Here is a 16,495-nt window from a genome sequence, read left to right on the forward strand (position 1 = left end):
GGCACAAGAATCAAAATTAGTCTTATTGTCAACAGACAAGAATTAGGTAAAAGGAAGAATCCGGATGATGAATATCTCTCAGATGTCTTTAAAACTGGGACATATAAAAAAGAGATTAACATGATTCAATACAATTTTGCCTAAAGGCTATGGACTAGATAAGCTGCCCTCAGGGTTCATGTACTCTTACTAAAAACGTTTATAATTTCTATTTAAATCTATCCTGTATCTCAGTACTTTTAAAAGTACAGGAACAACATGGCACTTCAAGTCTATAATCACAGTAAAATGGATGTAAAGTAGTCTGATTGCTAAGTCACGTATTATTTGGTATTATCGAACATCCACAGAGATCTTGGATGACTTATTAAGTCAACTTTATCACACATCACAGTCTAAGAATTTATGCAAGTAGGACTAAAGTCTTATTCTAGATCTAGGTCAAGATTTATCTTCTCTAAGGTAAAACTCACAAGGGACTGTCACATTGTTGGGTGTGTATAAATGAATTTTAAAAATCATAATAGGCCAGGAGATGGCACCTTTTCCTTTAACAAAAGCTAAAAGGATATTTTGTGAGAACTGAAAATTAAACTAGGACCAGCCATAGTAATGAGCTGTCAATGAGTCAGTCAACTATAAGAGAGTTAAGTAACATAGTATTTAAGAACTGGAACTGGAATCTTCATTTTCTCTATCTTTGTACCCTTACCTAAACAAACACATACACCAGTAATCTTAATAATCACTTTCAGAGAACTGATAATTTAAAGTTACTGAATCAAGGCCAGGCACTGTGGATCGGATCACCTGAGGTCAGGAGTTTGAGACCAGCCTGGCCAATGTGGTAAAACCCCGTCTCTACTAAAACTATAAAAATTAGCTGGGCATGGTGAAGTCCCAGCTACTCAGGAGGTTGAGGCAGGAGAATCGCTTGAACCCAGGAGGCGGAGGTTGCAGTGAGCAGAGATTGCGCCACTGCACTCCAGCCTGGGTGACAGGGCGAGACTCTGTCTCAAAAAAAGAAAAAAAGTTATTGAATTAAGATTTCACTAAAAGCCTAAAGCAAACATTAGCCAGATGCTGTCTTTCCTAAATCTGACTACTGGAGATAATCCCCAGGTCCTTTTCTCCTTTCTGCCCATTTTTCCTGTGTACCTTCATTTAAAAAGGGAGCTATAATTACTCAGGTGTTTTTCCCTTAAGAGAGAGATTCATATCTCTAAGGAAGCACATATTAGTTAATAGGGAGCTCTTAACGGATAATCTACTAAATGGACCCAAGAGACTTACAAGAGTTACTGTAACCAACTCTCCAGTGGGACCAGTTTACTCCGACTGGAGACCAAGTTTAGTAATAATCATGTAATAAGCATCAAAATTACGTAATACATCCATTCCATGAAAATAATCTTTTATGGTATTATTTATAGAACTGATGAAGTAGAAACGTTCAGGGGATTTAAATACAAATACAAATTAAAGAAAACAGTCCCCACAGATCCTGGTCTCTCACTTGATAGTCAGCTTAAATGCTGTCATAAATTTCTTTCCAATGGGGTCATTTAGTGGAAACTAAAATGGTAAAGTCAACTAATACTTAGAAGCCTAAATAGAAAACCTTTATTTGAAAGAAGCTGACGCATACCAGAGAGGGAAATGGCTACCAAAATTACACTGATATACCCCCACATATCCCCTGGAATGGGTCAAGTTTAAAAGACTGACAATATCAATTTTGGGGATGATGTAGAACTCAAAAACCGTTGGAGTGTGTGTAAACTGGTACAACCACTTTGAAAACCTTTTTAGCAGTATCTACTATAGCCGTCCATATGTATAGCATATGATCTGGCCATTCCATTCCTAGATATATACCCAACAGAAATGCATGTACATGTGCACAAAGACATATAGGAATGTGCACAGAATTATTCATACTAATTCCCTCAAGGAAAGAACTTAAATGAACACCAATAGCAGAATACAGAAACACGCTTCCAGTACTGTCATGCAATAAAAATAAACTATTGCTACATTTAACATAAATAATTCTCAAAAACATATTTTGGAGTGTAAGAAGCCAGACATAGAAAAATACACTATGTTTTTGTTTATGTAAAGTTCAAAAAGAGGCAAAACTAATCCATGGAGTTAGAAATCAGGGCAGAGTTTTAATTTAATTTGGAGGAGGGAGACTCCTGTTGTTATATATGGGTGTGTTCACTTTGGGATAATTCACCAAATGTGCACTTACATCTTTTTATTTCAGAGCAACTACTGTTTCACTTCAATTCAGAATGAATTTGGGAGTCATCTAGGAAGGCGTTGTATTCATTCAACCACTATTTTTTAATACCCAACTCTGTATCAGGCACTGGGGACACAGTGGCAAGGAAAAACAGACATGGTCCTTGCTGTCAGAGAGCTTAGAATCTCAAAGGGACAGGGCAAGTTATCCAAAAGATGACTGTACCTACAAGTTATATATCACATTTACAAGTTACAGACACTTAGGAATACCATAACAGATGAAATGGAAAGTAGCTAAAGTCTGGAAAACACCAAAATAAGAAGACGAGAAAGGCACTTCTTCTGCTTTTAGCATCTTACCTGGCTCAGAGCTGCTGCTGACTATGGGCCTAGAGCAGCAGACATGATTTCTTTTTAGGCTTCTTCTTTTCCACTGGTGTTTTCCTATTTATCTGTCTGACCAGGTCATAAAATATCTAAGTAAAAACAAGAAAAAAAGTACTTACTCGACCAACTTTTGAGACTTTGTTCCACAAAACAACTCTGGTAGGTACTATTCTGGTCTTAGATATGTATTCTGCTTCTTTCTTTGAAAGTCAGATTTGTTAGAAGGCTCTGACTTTCAATCAGGGTAAAAAGCAGGACTTACCTATTTATAATGAAGGAAAGGCCCTTGCTCCTAGATATTCGACATCAAATCAAGAAAAAGAACTGGTAGTAAAAAATAGTGAAAACTCCAAACCTACAGAAAAGTTGCAAAAATAGTACCAACAACTTCGTATATTCTTCCCAGATTCACCAATTCGTAACATTTTGCCACTTTTACTTCACACACACACACACACTCTTTCTGAATCATCTGAGAGTAGACCTTAACTATTAAGTCCTTGATAGTTAAATTGTTCCTAAGAACAAGGATATTCTCTTACATAAACACATTATAGTTATTACACTTAAGACATTTAAGGATTGACATATTATTTTGTATAACTACACAGCAAATTCCAATTTTGTGTCAATTGCCCCAATAATGTACTTTACAGTAACTTTCCCCTCCAAGGACAAGATCTATTCAGGATCACACACTGCATTTTATTTCCTCTCACTTTAGTTTTTAAAAATCTGGAACAGTTCCTTGGCCTTTGCCTTTCAGGACACTGTCATTTCTGAAAAATAAAGGCTAGTAACTTCCCTCAATTTGGGCTTATCTGAGATTTTCTCGTGATTAGATTCAGGTTATACATTTTTGTCTAAAATAGGACAGAAGAGATACTGTCCCCCTTTCAAGATATCACATGCAGAGGCACATGATTTTTGTCTTTTTTTATGTTAATTTTGGTTAAAGCAAAAAATATTCAGAAAAAGTCTGCTAATCCTTGATTTGAAGTAACAAATATTTGTGGGTTTTAGTTTGTTTGTTTTGTTTTGAGACAGAGTCTCACTCTGTCACCCAGGCTGGAGTGCTGTGGCACAATCTCGGCTCACTGCAACCTCCACTTCCCAGGCTCAAGCGATCCTTCCATCTCAGCCTCCTGAACAGCTGGGAACTACAGGCGTGCGCCACCACACCCAGCTAATTTTTCTATTTTTCGTAGAGACAAGGGTTTTGCAATGTTGCCCAGACTGGTCTCAAACATCTGAGGTCAAGTGATCTGGCTGTCTCGGCCTCCCAAAGTGCCAGGATTTTAGATGTGAGCCACTGTGCCCAGCCCAAATAATATTTGTTAATAAATCCTGTGGATTCATTTTTGGATGAAAAGTGCAGTGTCAAAGACAAAAATACAATGCTACTTATCTCATAAAAGCAGATTATTTTAATTCTGATGCCAAAGTATTAAAACATGAAATAGATAAGCTTTGCTATGAAATACAACACTTACTAATGATTTGGAATAAAAACAAATATCATAGAAGTCCCTTATTGATACTAACCTGGAATAAATAGTTCTTTGCAGAAATATATTAAAAAATGGACTGGCTTTAAGGAGCATCTCAGGGACAACTGGTAAAATCTGAATATATACCAAACACAGACTGTGTCATCAATTTTTAGGATTCTAATCATTGTGCTGTGGTTGTGTAAGACAATGTCTTTGATCTGAGGATACATACACTAAAATATTTAGGGGTAAAGAAGTGTAATTTCTGTAAACAAGTGGCAAAATTTTAATAATGGGTGAATCTGATGAAGGGTGAACAAATTCTTTTTTATTGTTCTTATATCTTTTGAGTACATTTTAAGAGTAAAATATTTTTAAATTATCAATCTACATGTATTTTAAGATAGATGGTAAATAATTGTATTTCTTTAAAATGATAATTGCCTATTTACTTTTTTAAATGGTCCAGACTACAAGACTAAATTAACTGTTAAAAAGAAAAAAAACCTGAATGATTTATCCAAAAGCTATAAAAGTGACTCATTTAAATTCTTTTCTTTCTGCTCCATTCTTCCCACTCCCATCCTCTTCAAATCATTTAACTGTTATCTTATTTCTAAAAGAAGTCTGAAAACAGAATTTATAAACAAAATTGTAGTTTCTGTTTTACAACTCCAAAGTCCAAGTTGTTTCAAAACTCTGAAAACTTCAAGAACTCAATGTGCTTAAGCCACAAATGAGCTTTTATTAGTTCCCTACACTCAATGCATAAGCTATAAGATAAAAAATTAATAAAAGTAAACTAAAACAGTAAGTTAATAAAAATTACAAGTAGTTTCTATTTCAGTTTCTTCATACTAGCCAGTTTCTGGTTTCTGGTACTATACAGAAAGGTAACTAATGTTTGTAGTATTATTCTAAATTATTTCTTTGGAAAACATTGCCTACCTCACAGCAGCAGATGGTTCAGTGATGAGGGCAAGTTCGAACTATAATATTTGGTTAGAAATGCTGAAAGGCCCCAGCCTAGGTTCTTCCTCATCTCTCTGAACTATAGAAAAATCTAAAGGGAACACAGAATAGAGTTTCTCAATCCCTCTCCCATTCCTAAATTGGGATGTCTTGATTCCAATTACTATTCCAGCCTCAGCAAAGAACAATTAATTCTTGATTAAGACTACTGTGATTCTGGTATAGCCATATACTACTTTAAAACATTGCAAAGTGGTGTGAATAAGTGTTTTATATATATATATATATATATATATATATATGAATGAATTAGGGGGCTCTTCAGCCAAGTAGTATGTCCTTGTGTCTGTTTTCAAATTTAAGGCCAAGAGGTGAATTTTTGAAAGTATCTCTCTATAATTCAGGCATTCAAAAATCACAAAAAAATTTACAAGGCAAAAGTTGTGTGAGGAACTATTAACTATCAAAGAAATCCTGTAGCTGGATTATCAGGTTATAAAGAGAAAAATATTAAAAGAAACTAAAATTATCTGCTCCATTCTCCCCACTCAAGAATTGAACATAAAGTTTGTATGTTTTCCAAAAAGTAAAGATTCTTGAGATGGCTAATGCATTTCATTTTATGGTTTTTCTGTTTGTTTTTATAAACCCTCGTTTATAAACTCTCTGCTTTAACAAGACTGCTATGAAAAAGTATCTCTGCTGCATTGGAAACTAATCCAGAGGAAGTTTAATAGCGTGCAGGAAGGTTTAACAGCATGTAGGTTCTCACAAACATGTAGTGCACTGTCCTCTGGCTCCCAAAGGGAGAAGTCCTATGCACTGGACCCAGGCCCAACCCAGCCCCACGAGAGCCTGGAGCCTGACGAACTTGGTTGGTGGGTCCCACGGAGGTAAGGACAAGGACAGCAAGGAACCACATCCCTTAAGGCCAATTATCTTGTAGATAGTGACCTCACATCACTGTTATGCTAGCCAAACACATTCACCACTTCTAACACATTCTTTATCAAAATCACTTTTTTTCTTTAATTATTGCTGAAAGACTTGTTTCCCCAGTAGGATGCAAACTTCTTCAGGGCAGGAATAGTGTCTGTATGACTATTACCTGGGGGCCTGACACAGGGCCAGACACATAATAGTCAATAAATATTTGCTGAGTAAATACAATTTATAAATTTCCTGTTTCTATGTACTTGTTAAAAATTGTTTCACATAAAAAAGCAAGCTTGGGCATTCTTGATTATCTGTAAAATACAGAAGCCGACGCAAGCTTAATTTTTTTTTTACCTGCCAGGTGTTTAAAGTAACCTGGTCATTTTTAAAAGTCAGATAATAGTCTCTAAGCATAATATTAGTCAAGAAAAAGTGGCCAGCAGAACCACAGGTCAGAGAGAACAGCAAGCAAAAACAGAGGATTCATAACTTAACCCACTCTCACTCTCACTCTCACCTATGTAGTTAAGTGATCTGAATTCTGACTGATTACCTGTAATGCTACAAATGGCAAATGCAAGGGCAGGAAAGACACCCACTCTGTTTTGTTTTTATTTTTTTTTTAAAGGCTTATGGTAAAGTTAACAAAAGCAAGGGAACTTTTTAAGGTTGACTGGTGGGGACAGTTGGAAATTGCACTAAATTTTTAGGGGCCCAGTAAACTAGCATACTGTTGGCCCTTTACACCCAGGCATGCAGCTTATTTGCTAAGTATTCTTGTCCACAGCTATGTTTTCAAGATAGTGTAGTGCTTAACTCAGTGACCCCACCCCCATGCCCCGCACAAAAGCCTTGTGCATCAGCTGTATCAGGCCTAAAGGACTGAGTGAATTCCAGGTACATGTCCATACTCACACAGATTACCCACTTATGAGTCATGCACCAAAGGTGAAGTAAGACTCAGAACATTATTCTGTGATATCCATGAAAACATATTATTTTCCAACTGACTTTACAACCTATTTTATGCATTTGGATAAATAATTATTACAATATAAGGGTGATGTAATAATTTTTACACACCACTTTATCGCATATCACTTAGAGGCTTAGCAGGATTTTATATACATTCTTTCATTTTAGCTTCAAAATAAGGTAAATTTAAGTATCCTCATACAGCCATCAAAGTGACCTTATGTAAGCTAAAAAATATAGTTTCTAAGAATTAGTGTTTCCTATAAAATGACAGAATCAAGATTGCTTAAAAGATAAAAAATGCTTCTTAAAAGTTTGGCTGTTAACTTAAAGCAAACTAAAAAGGCACTTGTTTGTGCTGCCCAGCAATTGTAGGTTACCTCATTAACATTGATCTTTGACTTTGCAGAAGATTCTAAAAAGGCACAGTTACACCACTGTCTTGCTAAATTCTGGCCCTGTTCTTTGCCAACTACTCGCTCATCTTCCAGGTCACATTTATTGCCAACCAAAATCATTGGAACCTGTGGGAAGAAAAAAACATTAAATGAACAATAACATACTTATTACTTAGCCTTTTAAAAAAATAAATAAGCAATTATCTGCCACCAACTAAAATGCATTAGTTGGGACTGCAAGCTTCATCAAGTACTAACAAAAAGTGTATGTTGAGGGGAAGAGGTGAAGGAAGAAGGAAGAGACCAAAATAAAATAAAATAAAATAAAATAAAAGAGATCCCACTACATAGATACACTAAATTATTTTAAGACTATAATGCTGTCCAGGTGCAATGGTTCATGCCTGTAATCCCAGGGAGGCTGAGGCAGGAGAATTTCTTAAGCTCAGGAGCCTGAGACAAGCCTGGGTAACATAGTGAGACCTGGTCTCTACTAAAAAATTCAAAAACAATCAGCCAGGCAGGATGGCACACACCTGTAGTCCCAACTACTCAGAAGGTTGAGGTGGGAAGATCACTTGAGCCCGGGAGGTAGACTGTAATGTGTGAATTATGCCAAAGAAATTTTAGAAATAAAAACATACCACTATGGATCTTAATAATGTTCTTTGAACACTGTTTCTGACACAACTACCATCTTTCAAAGCTCAACTTAGTTCCCACTTCTATGAAGTATTCTTTGGCTCCTCTTTTTCCCCTACTGCACTTTTTAACCTGTAGCACAATGAGTACTTTATTACACATGTTCTCATTTTCTAAACATCTCACCACATAATTTCGAGGTTAATTTTGAAAGTTAAATTTTTTTTTTTTGGTCACAGGGGCTCTTTCAGGCATGTGGCAGGTAGCTTCCAAATCCTCTACTGATAGAGAAAACAGGCACTTTTTTATTTGGCCACAGCGAGATGGCATAACACCTAACAGAGAAAAAAAATACTTACATCTTCCGTGTCCTTAACCCGTAAAATCTGTTCCCTCAGGTCCTGTAAGTCATTAAACGTGGACTGAGCTGTAATAGAATATACTAGTGCAAAACCTTGGCCATTCTTCATATACAAATCCCTCATCGCTGTAAATTGCTCCTATGATTAAAAAATATGCAATTATAAATATATGAATTTTTTGAATGTATACTGGAACAATTCAAAACAGCATACGTACAAGTGAGCAACTACATTTTTTATTACTTGCTATCCTAACAGAAAACAAGACTTAACACAGTTTCCAGCAACTCTGAGGTGACTAGAAACAATGACAGTAAACTGTAGAATTAAAAAGGAATTCTTAACCACTTTAATTTGCTTTTGTGTGATTTAGAACTGTATATAATTTTTTAGAAACAGATCTTAATTTTGATCCTAAATAATTTTATTTGCAAATTTATGACACAACTACTGCCCAGGTGCTAACAATCTGAGGTATAAGCCCAATACTGAACTATGACTTAATCATCCAGCATCAATATCTCTACTGGCAGATTTTATCATCTTTCTTTTACTATTCCCATGGCATAGCAAGATTTTTATCATCTTGACAGTCAATAAACTCTTTTTATAAGCACTTGTTAATGGTCAGGGGCAATGACTCACATCTGTAATCCCAACACTCTGGAAGGCCAAGGCAGGCGGATCAATCACCCCAGGTCAGGAGTTAGAGACTAGCCTGGCCAACATGGTGAAACCCTGCCTCTACTAAAAATACAAAATTAGCTGGGCGTAGTGGTGCACGCCTATAGTCCCAGCTACTCAGTAGGCTGAGGCAGGAGAATCACTTGAACCCAGGAGGCAGAGGTTGCAGTGAGCCAAGATCATAACACTGCACTCAAGCCTGGGCAACAAGAGTGAAACTCTGTCTCGGGGAAAAAAAAAAAAAAAAAAAAAGAGCTTGTTCATGTATTTTCATTTCCCACTTTGTGAGAATAGTGCAATGACATATACCTTTCAGTTAAATTTACTAATTGTTAACATTTAGTCACTGAGCTTTAGTCATGCCAAATTAAAATTATTTAATTTTAAACTTCCTTTTATCTGGTGACAATCATTACTGCATTTGTAACTACAGAGGTTAATACAAGACAAAATCTTATTTTAGAAAAGTTTTAGTGTTTTATATATATTATTTTAAAAGCACATATGGTAGAATATTAAAAATGTATACATCTTGGGTCTTTATATTAAGTAACTACACATTTTGGATCTTTTTACCTTTGGATGCATTAAACAGAAAAGACAAATCCACAAGGTTTCTTAAGCTTGTTGCTGCCTTGGCTTCCTTGCTCCCCATGACCATTACACCTCTATTTCGTCTACTACATCTAAAATAGTTCTGGTTGTTCTACCCTGGCTGACGTACTCTTTCTTGTATTCCAGGGAGTTAGCTATGCTACCACTCAACCATTTCTTCAGCTTCAAATTCGTCTATGGTCTGCCACAGGAATATGGCTGAGCTTCCTATACTGCTGCCAGTGTATTTTCTGGGAAAGATGTAAAAACTGGGAGTTTCCTGGATTTTTCACTGATAAGGTTTGCAACAGGCAACCTGAGTTCTGAAAATCCAATTTAAGAAAAGTCCTTACAGAACTGCTGTGGTTGGTGTCCCCTCCTATTGAGAATGCCAACCTCCTTCTTAAGGACAGTCTACAAGTTTCATCCATTCACAACAAATATCTACTAACAATGTTGTAGCCCTACCTTTTAAGGTAAAGCCAATAGGGTTCTCCGAGAGTTTGGATGTACACAGAATATAACAAAAAATACAGTCAAAGATGACTCCATGGTTTCAGGCATAACCAACTAAAAGGGTACTATTTACTGAGATGGGAAAGAATGGAAAGACCCAGGTCAGGGAAAGGCTATCAGGAGTTCAGTTTGGACATGTTATGTTTGAGATGCTTAGTAGACATACAAAAAGAGATACCAAGAGGCAGTTAGATATAAGAGCTTGAAGTTCAGAAAAGAAATGAGAGATAGGGATATTGTTTGGATGTTTGTCACCTCCAAACCTTATGCTGAAATGTAATCCGCAATGTTGGAGGTGAGGCCTGTGGGAGGTGTTTGGGTCATGGAGGCAAATCCCTCATGAATGGCTTAGTGCTATCCTCACGATTGTGAGTTCCCATGAGATCTGGTTGTTTGAAAGTGTGTGGCATCTCCCGCTCTCTCTTTGCTCTTGCCATGTAAAACACCTACTCCCCTTTGCCTTTCACTATGATTGTAAGATTCCTGAGGTGTTTACCAGAAGCAGATGCTGAAGCTATGCTTCTATAGCCTGCAGAACCATGAGCCAATTAAACCTCTTTTCTTCATAAATTATCCAGCCTCAGGTATTTCTTTACAACAATGCAAACGGCCTAATACAGACAGAGTTATAAAGTTAGTATTTATTAGGATACAGATTGTATTTAAAACCAAGCAACTAAAGATCTCCAAAGCAGTGTTGTTAGAAAAGAGAAGTGCAAGTATTGAACCCTGAGGTCCTCCAACATTAAGAGGTGGGGAAGATAAAGAGGAATTAGGAAAGGAGACGTAGGAGTAACCAATGAGATGGAGAAAATCCGAAAAGTATTGTTTCTTGGAAGCCAAATGAATAAAGGTTTTACATTAGAAAGCAGTGATAAACTGAGTCAAAGGCTGCTGAAAAGTCAAGGGAGTTGAGGATATATTCAAGAGAATTATAAATGATGGACGGACCGTGGACCTGAAGCTATATGCAGAGGGGGCTGAAGATATAAGGGATAATAAAAAGATGTTAGGATAAATGGATTACAGGTTGTAATGAAGTTGAAGGGCACTAAAGGAAATGAGATGTCTTGGGTGCAGTGGCTCACACCTGTTATCCCAGCACTTTGGGAGGCCAAAGACAGGAGGATCCCTTGAGTCCAGGAGTTCAAGACCAGCTTGGACAACAAAGTGAGACCCTGTCTCTACAAAAAACAAACAAACAAACAAAAACACCTAGGTGTGGTGGTGTGCGCCTGCAGTAGCACCAGCTCCTCAGGAGGTGATGGTGGGAAGATTTCTTGACCCTGGGAGATTGAAGCAGAAGTGATCTGTGTTCAGACCACTGCACTCCAGCCTGGGTGACACAGAGGGACCCTGTTTCAAAACAAAAAACAAAACAAAACAAAACAAAAAGAGGAAGTGAGATGGATAAAGAAAAAAGTAGTGAGTAGTGGAGGATAAGAAGCTTGGAAATTAGATTAGGGAGGTATTATATATTGGTAATCACACAGTCTAGGGTAAAACCATGGTATGAATGCCTTAAAGGTAGGATGGGCATAAAGGAACTGATAGGCCAAGCCAGGGTAGTAAATTATCTATGTGTGAGAGAGCAAAAATCTTCAAAGGGTAAGGAGTGATTCTGAGACAAGATTAAGCAGCTGTTTGCAAAGTTTTATGCAAGGCACCAGGGACACAAACAAGCAAATAGGCCTTATAACACAGCATGTTGAGTGCTATGATGGGAGACAGACACGATATTGGATAGCACAAAGTAAAGATCTCTGTGATAGAGAACTTCCGTCTTACAATTTGGACAGAGAAAAAAGAAAGAATGCCCATACACTGTGGATGTGATTAAAAAAAAAAAAAAAAGTAGAAAGTATTCTTTTTAGCTATTGGGGTTTCTGGAAACAAAGGGGAATTTTGCTGATTCAGAAGCTAAAAACATTAGGGAGGAGGAGGGTGGGAGAAGGAGAGACAGCTTGATTCAGCTGATACAAGATGCAGTTTCAGAAGGTCTTTACCAGAAGCTTGCTGTGAGGGCAAAGGTCCCTGTTAAAAGTTAAGATCAATTTTAAGCATGGAAAAATATAGTATAATTAGTACTATATTGTTGTATAATATCACTCCAATTGCTTACATGCTTTTTTGGACTATCTGAAATGTTTCCATCATTTATAAAAATTATGGTAGAAAATTTTGTGCTGAATTTTAAACAACTTATCACATTTAAGAATGCCAGTCAGGTGCCATGGCTCACACCTATAATCCCAGCACTTTCAGAAAGAGAGCCAGGAAGAACACTTGAGGCCAGGAGTTTGAGATTAGCCTGGGCAACAGAGAGAGACTACTTCTAAAAAAATTTTTTTTTTAATTAGCCGGGGGTGGTGGTACGTGCCTGTAGTTCTAGCTACCCAGGAGGCTGCGGCAGGAAGATTGCTTGAACCCAGGAGACTGCAGTGAGCTATGATTGCACCACTACACCCTCGCCTAGGCGATAGAGCAAGACCCTGTCTCTTAAGAAAAACAAAAGAAAACCCATCCATTTTAAAGCTAGGAATTGCCTAATGTGTCAAGTCTATGTGTATGGAGAAAAATAAACAAATAAAAGCAAAGATTGCTTCATGTATGTATTTTGTGTGGCAGTATAACTGGAAACCATCAGTTATTAATAAAAAATTATAAAGGTGATGGTATTACTGAAGATAAGAAGAATAAAAGCAAATACACAATTCCATACTGTGTAACAGACATTATGCCGAATGATTTATAATTATTATCTCATTTGCTTATCACAAACACCTTATGATATACTAATATCATTATACTCATTTAAAGATTAGAAAAAGGAGGCTCAAAGTAATCCTAAATCTTCTGAGGAAGATTTTTGCCTTCCTCAGAAAACATGTATCTGTCACCAACCCCTAGAGATGTCAAAATGCTAGTGAAAAGAAAAAATTATAAAAATTAATGACTATGGTGCCAAAAGACAAGGTCTTATTTAAACCCACAGAAATACAAATATTAGCTAAAACTCTAAATTTAAAATACATTTAAAAAAATCATTGATAGCATAATCCTTACCTCAATGTAGGAAGAAACCCAACACACAGATTATTACAGCTGAACTTTGTGATACGTAAGCATTAACTACATTACAGTTGATTTCATATTACTTAAGAATCCCTATGTTCAGAGAATTTCTTCTTAATCAGAATGATTACTTTTACTCAGAATTATTTGGATGACAAAACCTACTCAGATGACAAAACCTGCTCACAAATTAAAATCTATCAAAAAAAGAGAAAACATCCTTACTGTCCCTGCAGTATCCAGGATTTCGAGCATACACTGTTGGCAATCGACTTCAACTTGCTGTGGGGGCAAAAAAAGAAAAAGTTAAAAAGTAACATCAAAATCTCATTCTGTTTTCTTCTCCTGTCTTCCATCAAAGTTATCTATTAACAAATACAAAGCCTTTCTCCAGCAGTATGCTGTATGGCTGGGGGTAAACTTGGTACCACAATAAAGAACAGCGGTCTCAAGTACAGGCTATTCATATTACAGAAGCCAAGATGGTTAATGCTGAGTTTAGATATTTTCTGACCTCTGTAATGATTCTTATTTGTTCTTAATAAAGGCAAAAGTCGTATTTTGGAATTTAAGGAAAACTTCAACAAACAAGTATAGTTCTAACAGAAAAAAAGTATATATGCCTATTTATATTATCTCCAAAGAAAACAAAGTACAAAAATATTAAATGGCTCAAAATGCACACAAGATTTTGGGGTAAAAAAAAATCTTGCCAACTTACCATGTTCAAGTTGTTAAAATTTTACTAAAACATGCAGAAAATTAATACATAGTAAAATTTGAGTTTAAGACATAAAAGAAACACAGGAGTACTCAAATAAACAGCAATGAGCTAAAACAGTCCTCAAGACTAAGGCACTTTTCTAGAAAAGCTCTATGTGAAAGGTGAAATTTTATACACTGAGTTCTATTTACCCACTGATCTTATAAAAGAAGAGAAGGTTGGTCTAAAGAAAGTATCAACTATCAACTGTGTGGAAAACTATTTTAATAAAGAAGGGATTAAGAAAAGTTAGTAATTTAGAATTTTAGGTACAGATCTTGCTTTGCAGTTAAAGCTTTAACTAGCAACTTACTTTGGGGAAATTTCAGTAGAGCAATACTGTCTTCTAAAAATAAATGTGCTAACCTAAACACTATTTTAAACTCTGCTTCTGTGTCAGATCTGACACTGATGAGGGGCACCACTGGTCAGACCACAAACTCATCCCCCCCACCACTTATGGGACAAGTGTGATAATCTGCAAAATGTGTAACTGGGAACGCTCAATGAATAATCAATTAGGACTGCAGTTTCTCAATGTATCTAGAGCATAATTTTGTTTCCAATTTGAAGACAATGAAACTGCTCTGCTAGTAGTGCTTCATGAACTAACATACTAATTCAACAGAAGTTACAGCACTCTTAAAGGTAAATTCTAAAAACATCTTCAAAAGCAATCCTTTCCTATTAAAGTTCAATCTTTAAAAAAAAAATCCTTGGCTACTAGCCTTTTATAACCCCCATCCCATCCAATATATTTGACAAATAAAATACTGAAAATTTTCCACAACTCTAGCTTAGCTGGTCTTCTACAGAATATTTTTTGTCAAGACCAAGTATCTAATTTTTTTTCCCTTTTAAATAGTCTTTATTTATTATAGCAGTTTTAGGTTCACAGAAAAACTGAGAGGAAGGTGCAGAGATTTCCCACATATTCCCTGCCACCACAAATGCATAGCCTCACCCCACTATCAACATCCTGCACCAGAGTGGTACATCTGTTACAACTGATAAACCCACATGAACACATCATTATCACCAAGAGTCCACAGTTTACATTAGGATTTTCTTTTGGCATTGTACATTCTGTGGGTTTGACAAATGTATGGCATGTAATCCAATTATAGTATTACACAGACTCTAATTTGTTTGTAGTCTAAAGATGAAATACCTTTAAACTTATAAAACTAAACAAAAATAAAAATGTTTAGTCACTGGATAACTTCAAGCATAAAGGTGGTCTTAACTTTTGGTAACAAAAGAGTAAGTTGAAAACACACCTACTATTTATATGTAATTTTTTCATATGTGGCAATATTCCCCACCTGGAAAATGTCCACATTAAGGAACAAGTCACTAATTAGTAACAGAACATAGAGCTCTGAATATCGAAGTAGTATTCTGTAAGAAATATTCTGTCTTGATGAAACTTTTAAAAACATATGCACAACATTTGCATCATTTCTCAAAACTATTTTCAAAAAGCAAATGTACCGATCAAATTTTAACATCATAAGGAACTACTTGTAAACGTGTGTACAAGTTTCACATTTTACCTTTCTGTAGGAATCTTCTATCGTTGGGTCATATTTTTCAACAAAAATTCCCTGAACAAACTGAACTGTCTGGGGAAAAAAAATAAGAGAAATATTAAAAAATTAAAGAAAAAACTCCTTTGACTGTTACTTAACCTCACAAGTTATGATGATTAATTGAAATTATGTGAAAATTCTGGGTAAACACATAAATGTAAAGTATATCATTATCTTTCAATATAAGGATACAACCATAATTAAGAGTACATTTATTATGAAAGGAGGTAGTCATGTTAAAAGCTGTCATCAATACTGACGATAATACACTGTTAATTACATTAAGTTTTAAAATACAAGGATACAAATAACATATCTGAACTAATTAAAAGATGAAAAATTATCAGTATTTAACTCCTACTGCCCCTTTGTATATCTATAGTAACTTTTATCCCACGCCCTCTGCCCTTAATGAAGTGACAAAGATTCTAATTTTTTTTTAAAACACAGGGTCTTTGCTATGTTGCCTGGGCTGGCCTTGAACTCCTGAACTCAAGAGATCCTCCCGCCTCAGTCTCCTAGGTAGCTGGGACCTCAAGCAGCATCTGGCTTAAATTTTTTAAAGCCTTTCTAAATTGTGGTGGAAAAGAGAAAGGGAAATTTAAACTTACTGAATGTTTATTATGTTCCAGACATTAAGCCAGCCACTTTTAATTTATAACCACATTCAAATTTCACTTTCATCCCAGAAATAGTTATTCTTCCTATTTGCCAGCTGAAATTCAAACATACATCTTCCTGATTCTAAAGCCTTACTTTTTCCATTGGAAAATACTGCCCATTCGTCTTTTTCAGATATTACCTACTTTTATCTTAAACGCATCTAAAAACACATACTAGAAAATACGTATTT

The 16,495-nt window shown here is 35.9% G+C and overlaps 1 protein-coding gene across 9 annotated transcripts in view; it reads right to left on the bottom strand.

Annotated features, from left to right (window-relative positions):
* The window catches only part of LOC105479203 (RAP1A, member of RAS oncogene family), a 97,481-nt gene that overhangs the window by 4,770 nt on the left and 76,216 nt on the right, over window positions 1-16,495 (bottom strand). For 8 of the 9 annotated variants that reach the window (XM_011737085.3, XM_071094111.1, XM_011737084.3 and 5 more), the window contains 5 exons: window positions 15,607-15,675; window positions 13,513-13,569; window positions 8,416-8,556; window positions 7,397-7,540; window positions 2,614-2,729 (listed from right to left, as the gene is read on the bottom strand). In XM_011737085.3, the coding sequence (XP_011735387.1) occupies window positions 2,643-2,729; window positions 7,397-7,540; window positions 8,416-8,556; window positions 13,513-13,569; window positions 15,607-15,675 (498 nt within the window). In that variant the 3' untranslated portion in view covers window positions 2,614-2,642. The other variant, XM_071094150.1, reaches the window with a different exon arrangement.

This window comes from Macaca nemestrina, chromosome 1, assembly GCF_043159975.1.
Source record: "Macaca nemestrina isolate mMacNem1 chromosome 1, mMacNem.hap1, whole genome shotgun sequence".
Classification (NCBI taxonomy): domain Eukaryota; kingdom Metazoa; phylum Chordata; class Mammalia; order Primates; family Cercopithecidae; genus Macaca; species Macaca nemestrina.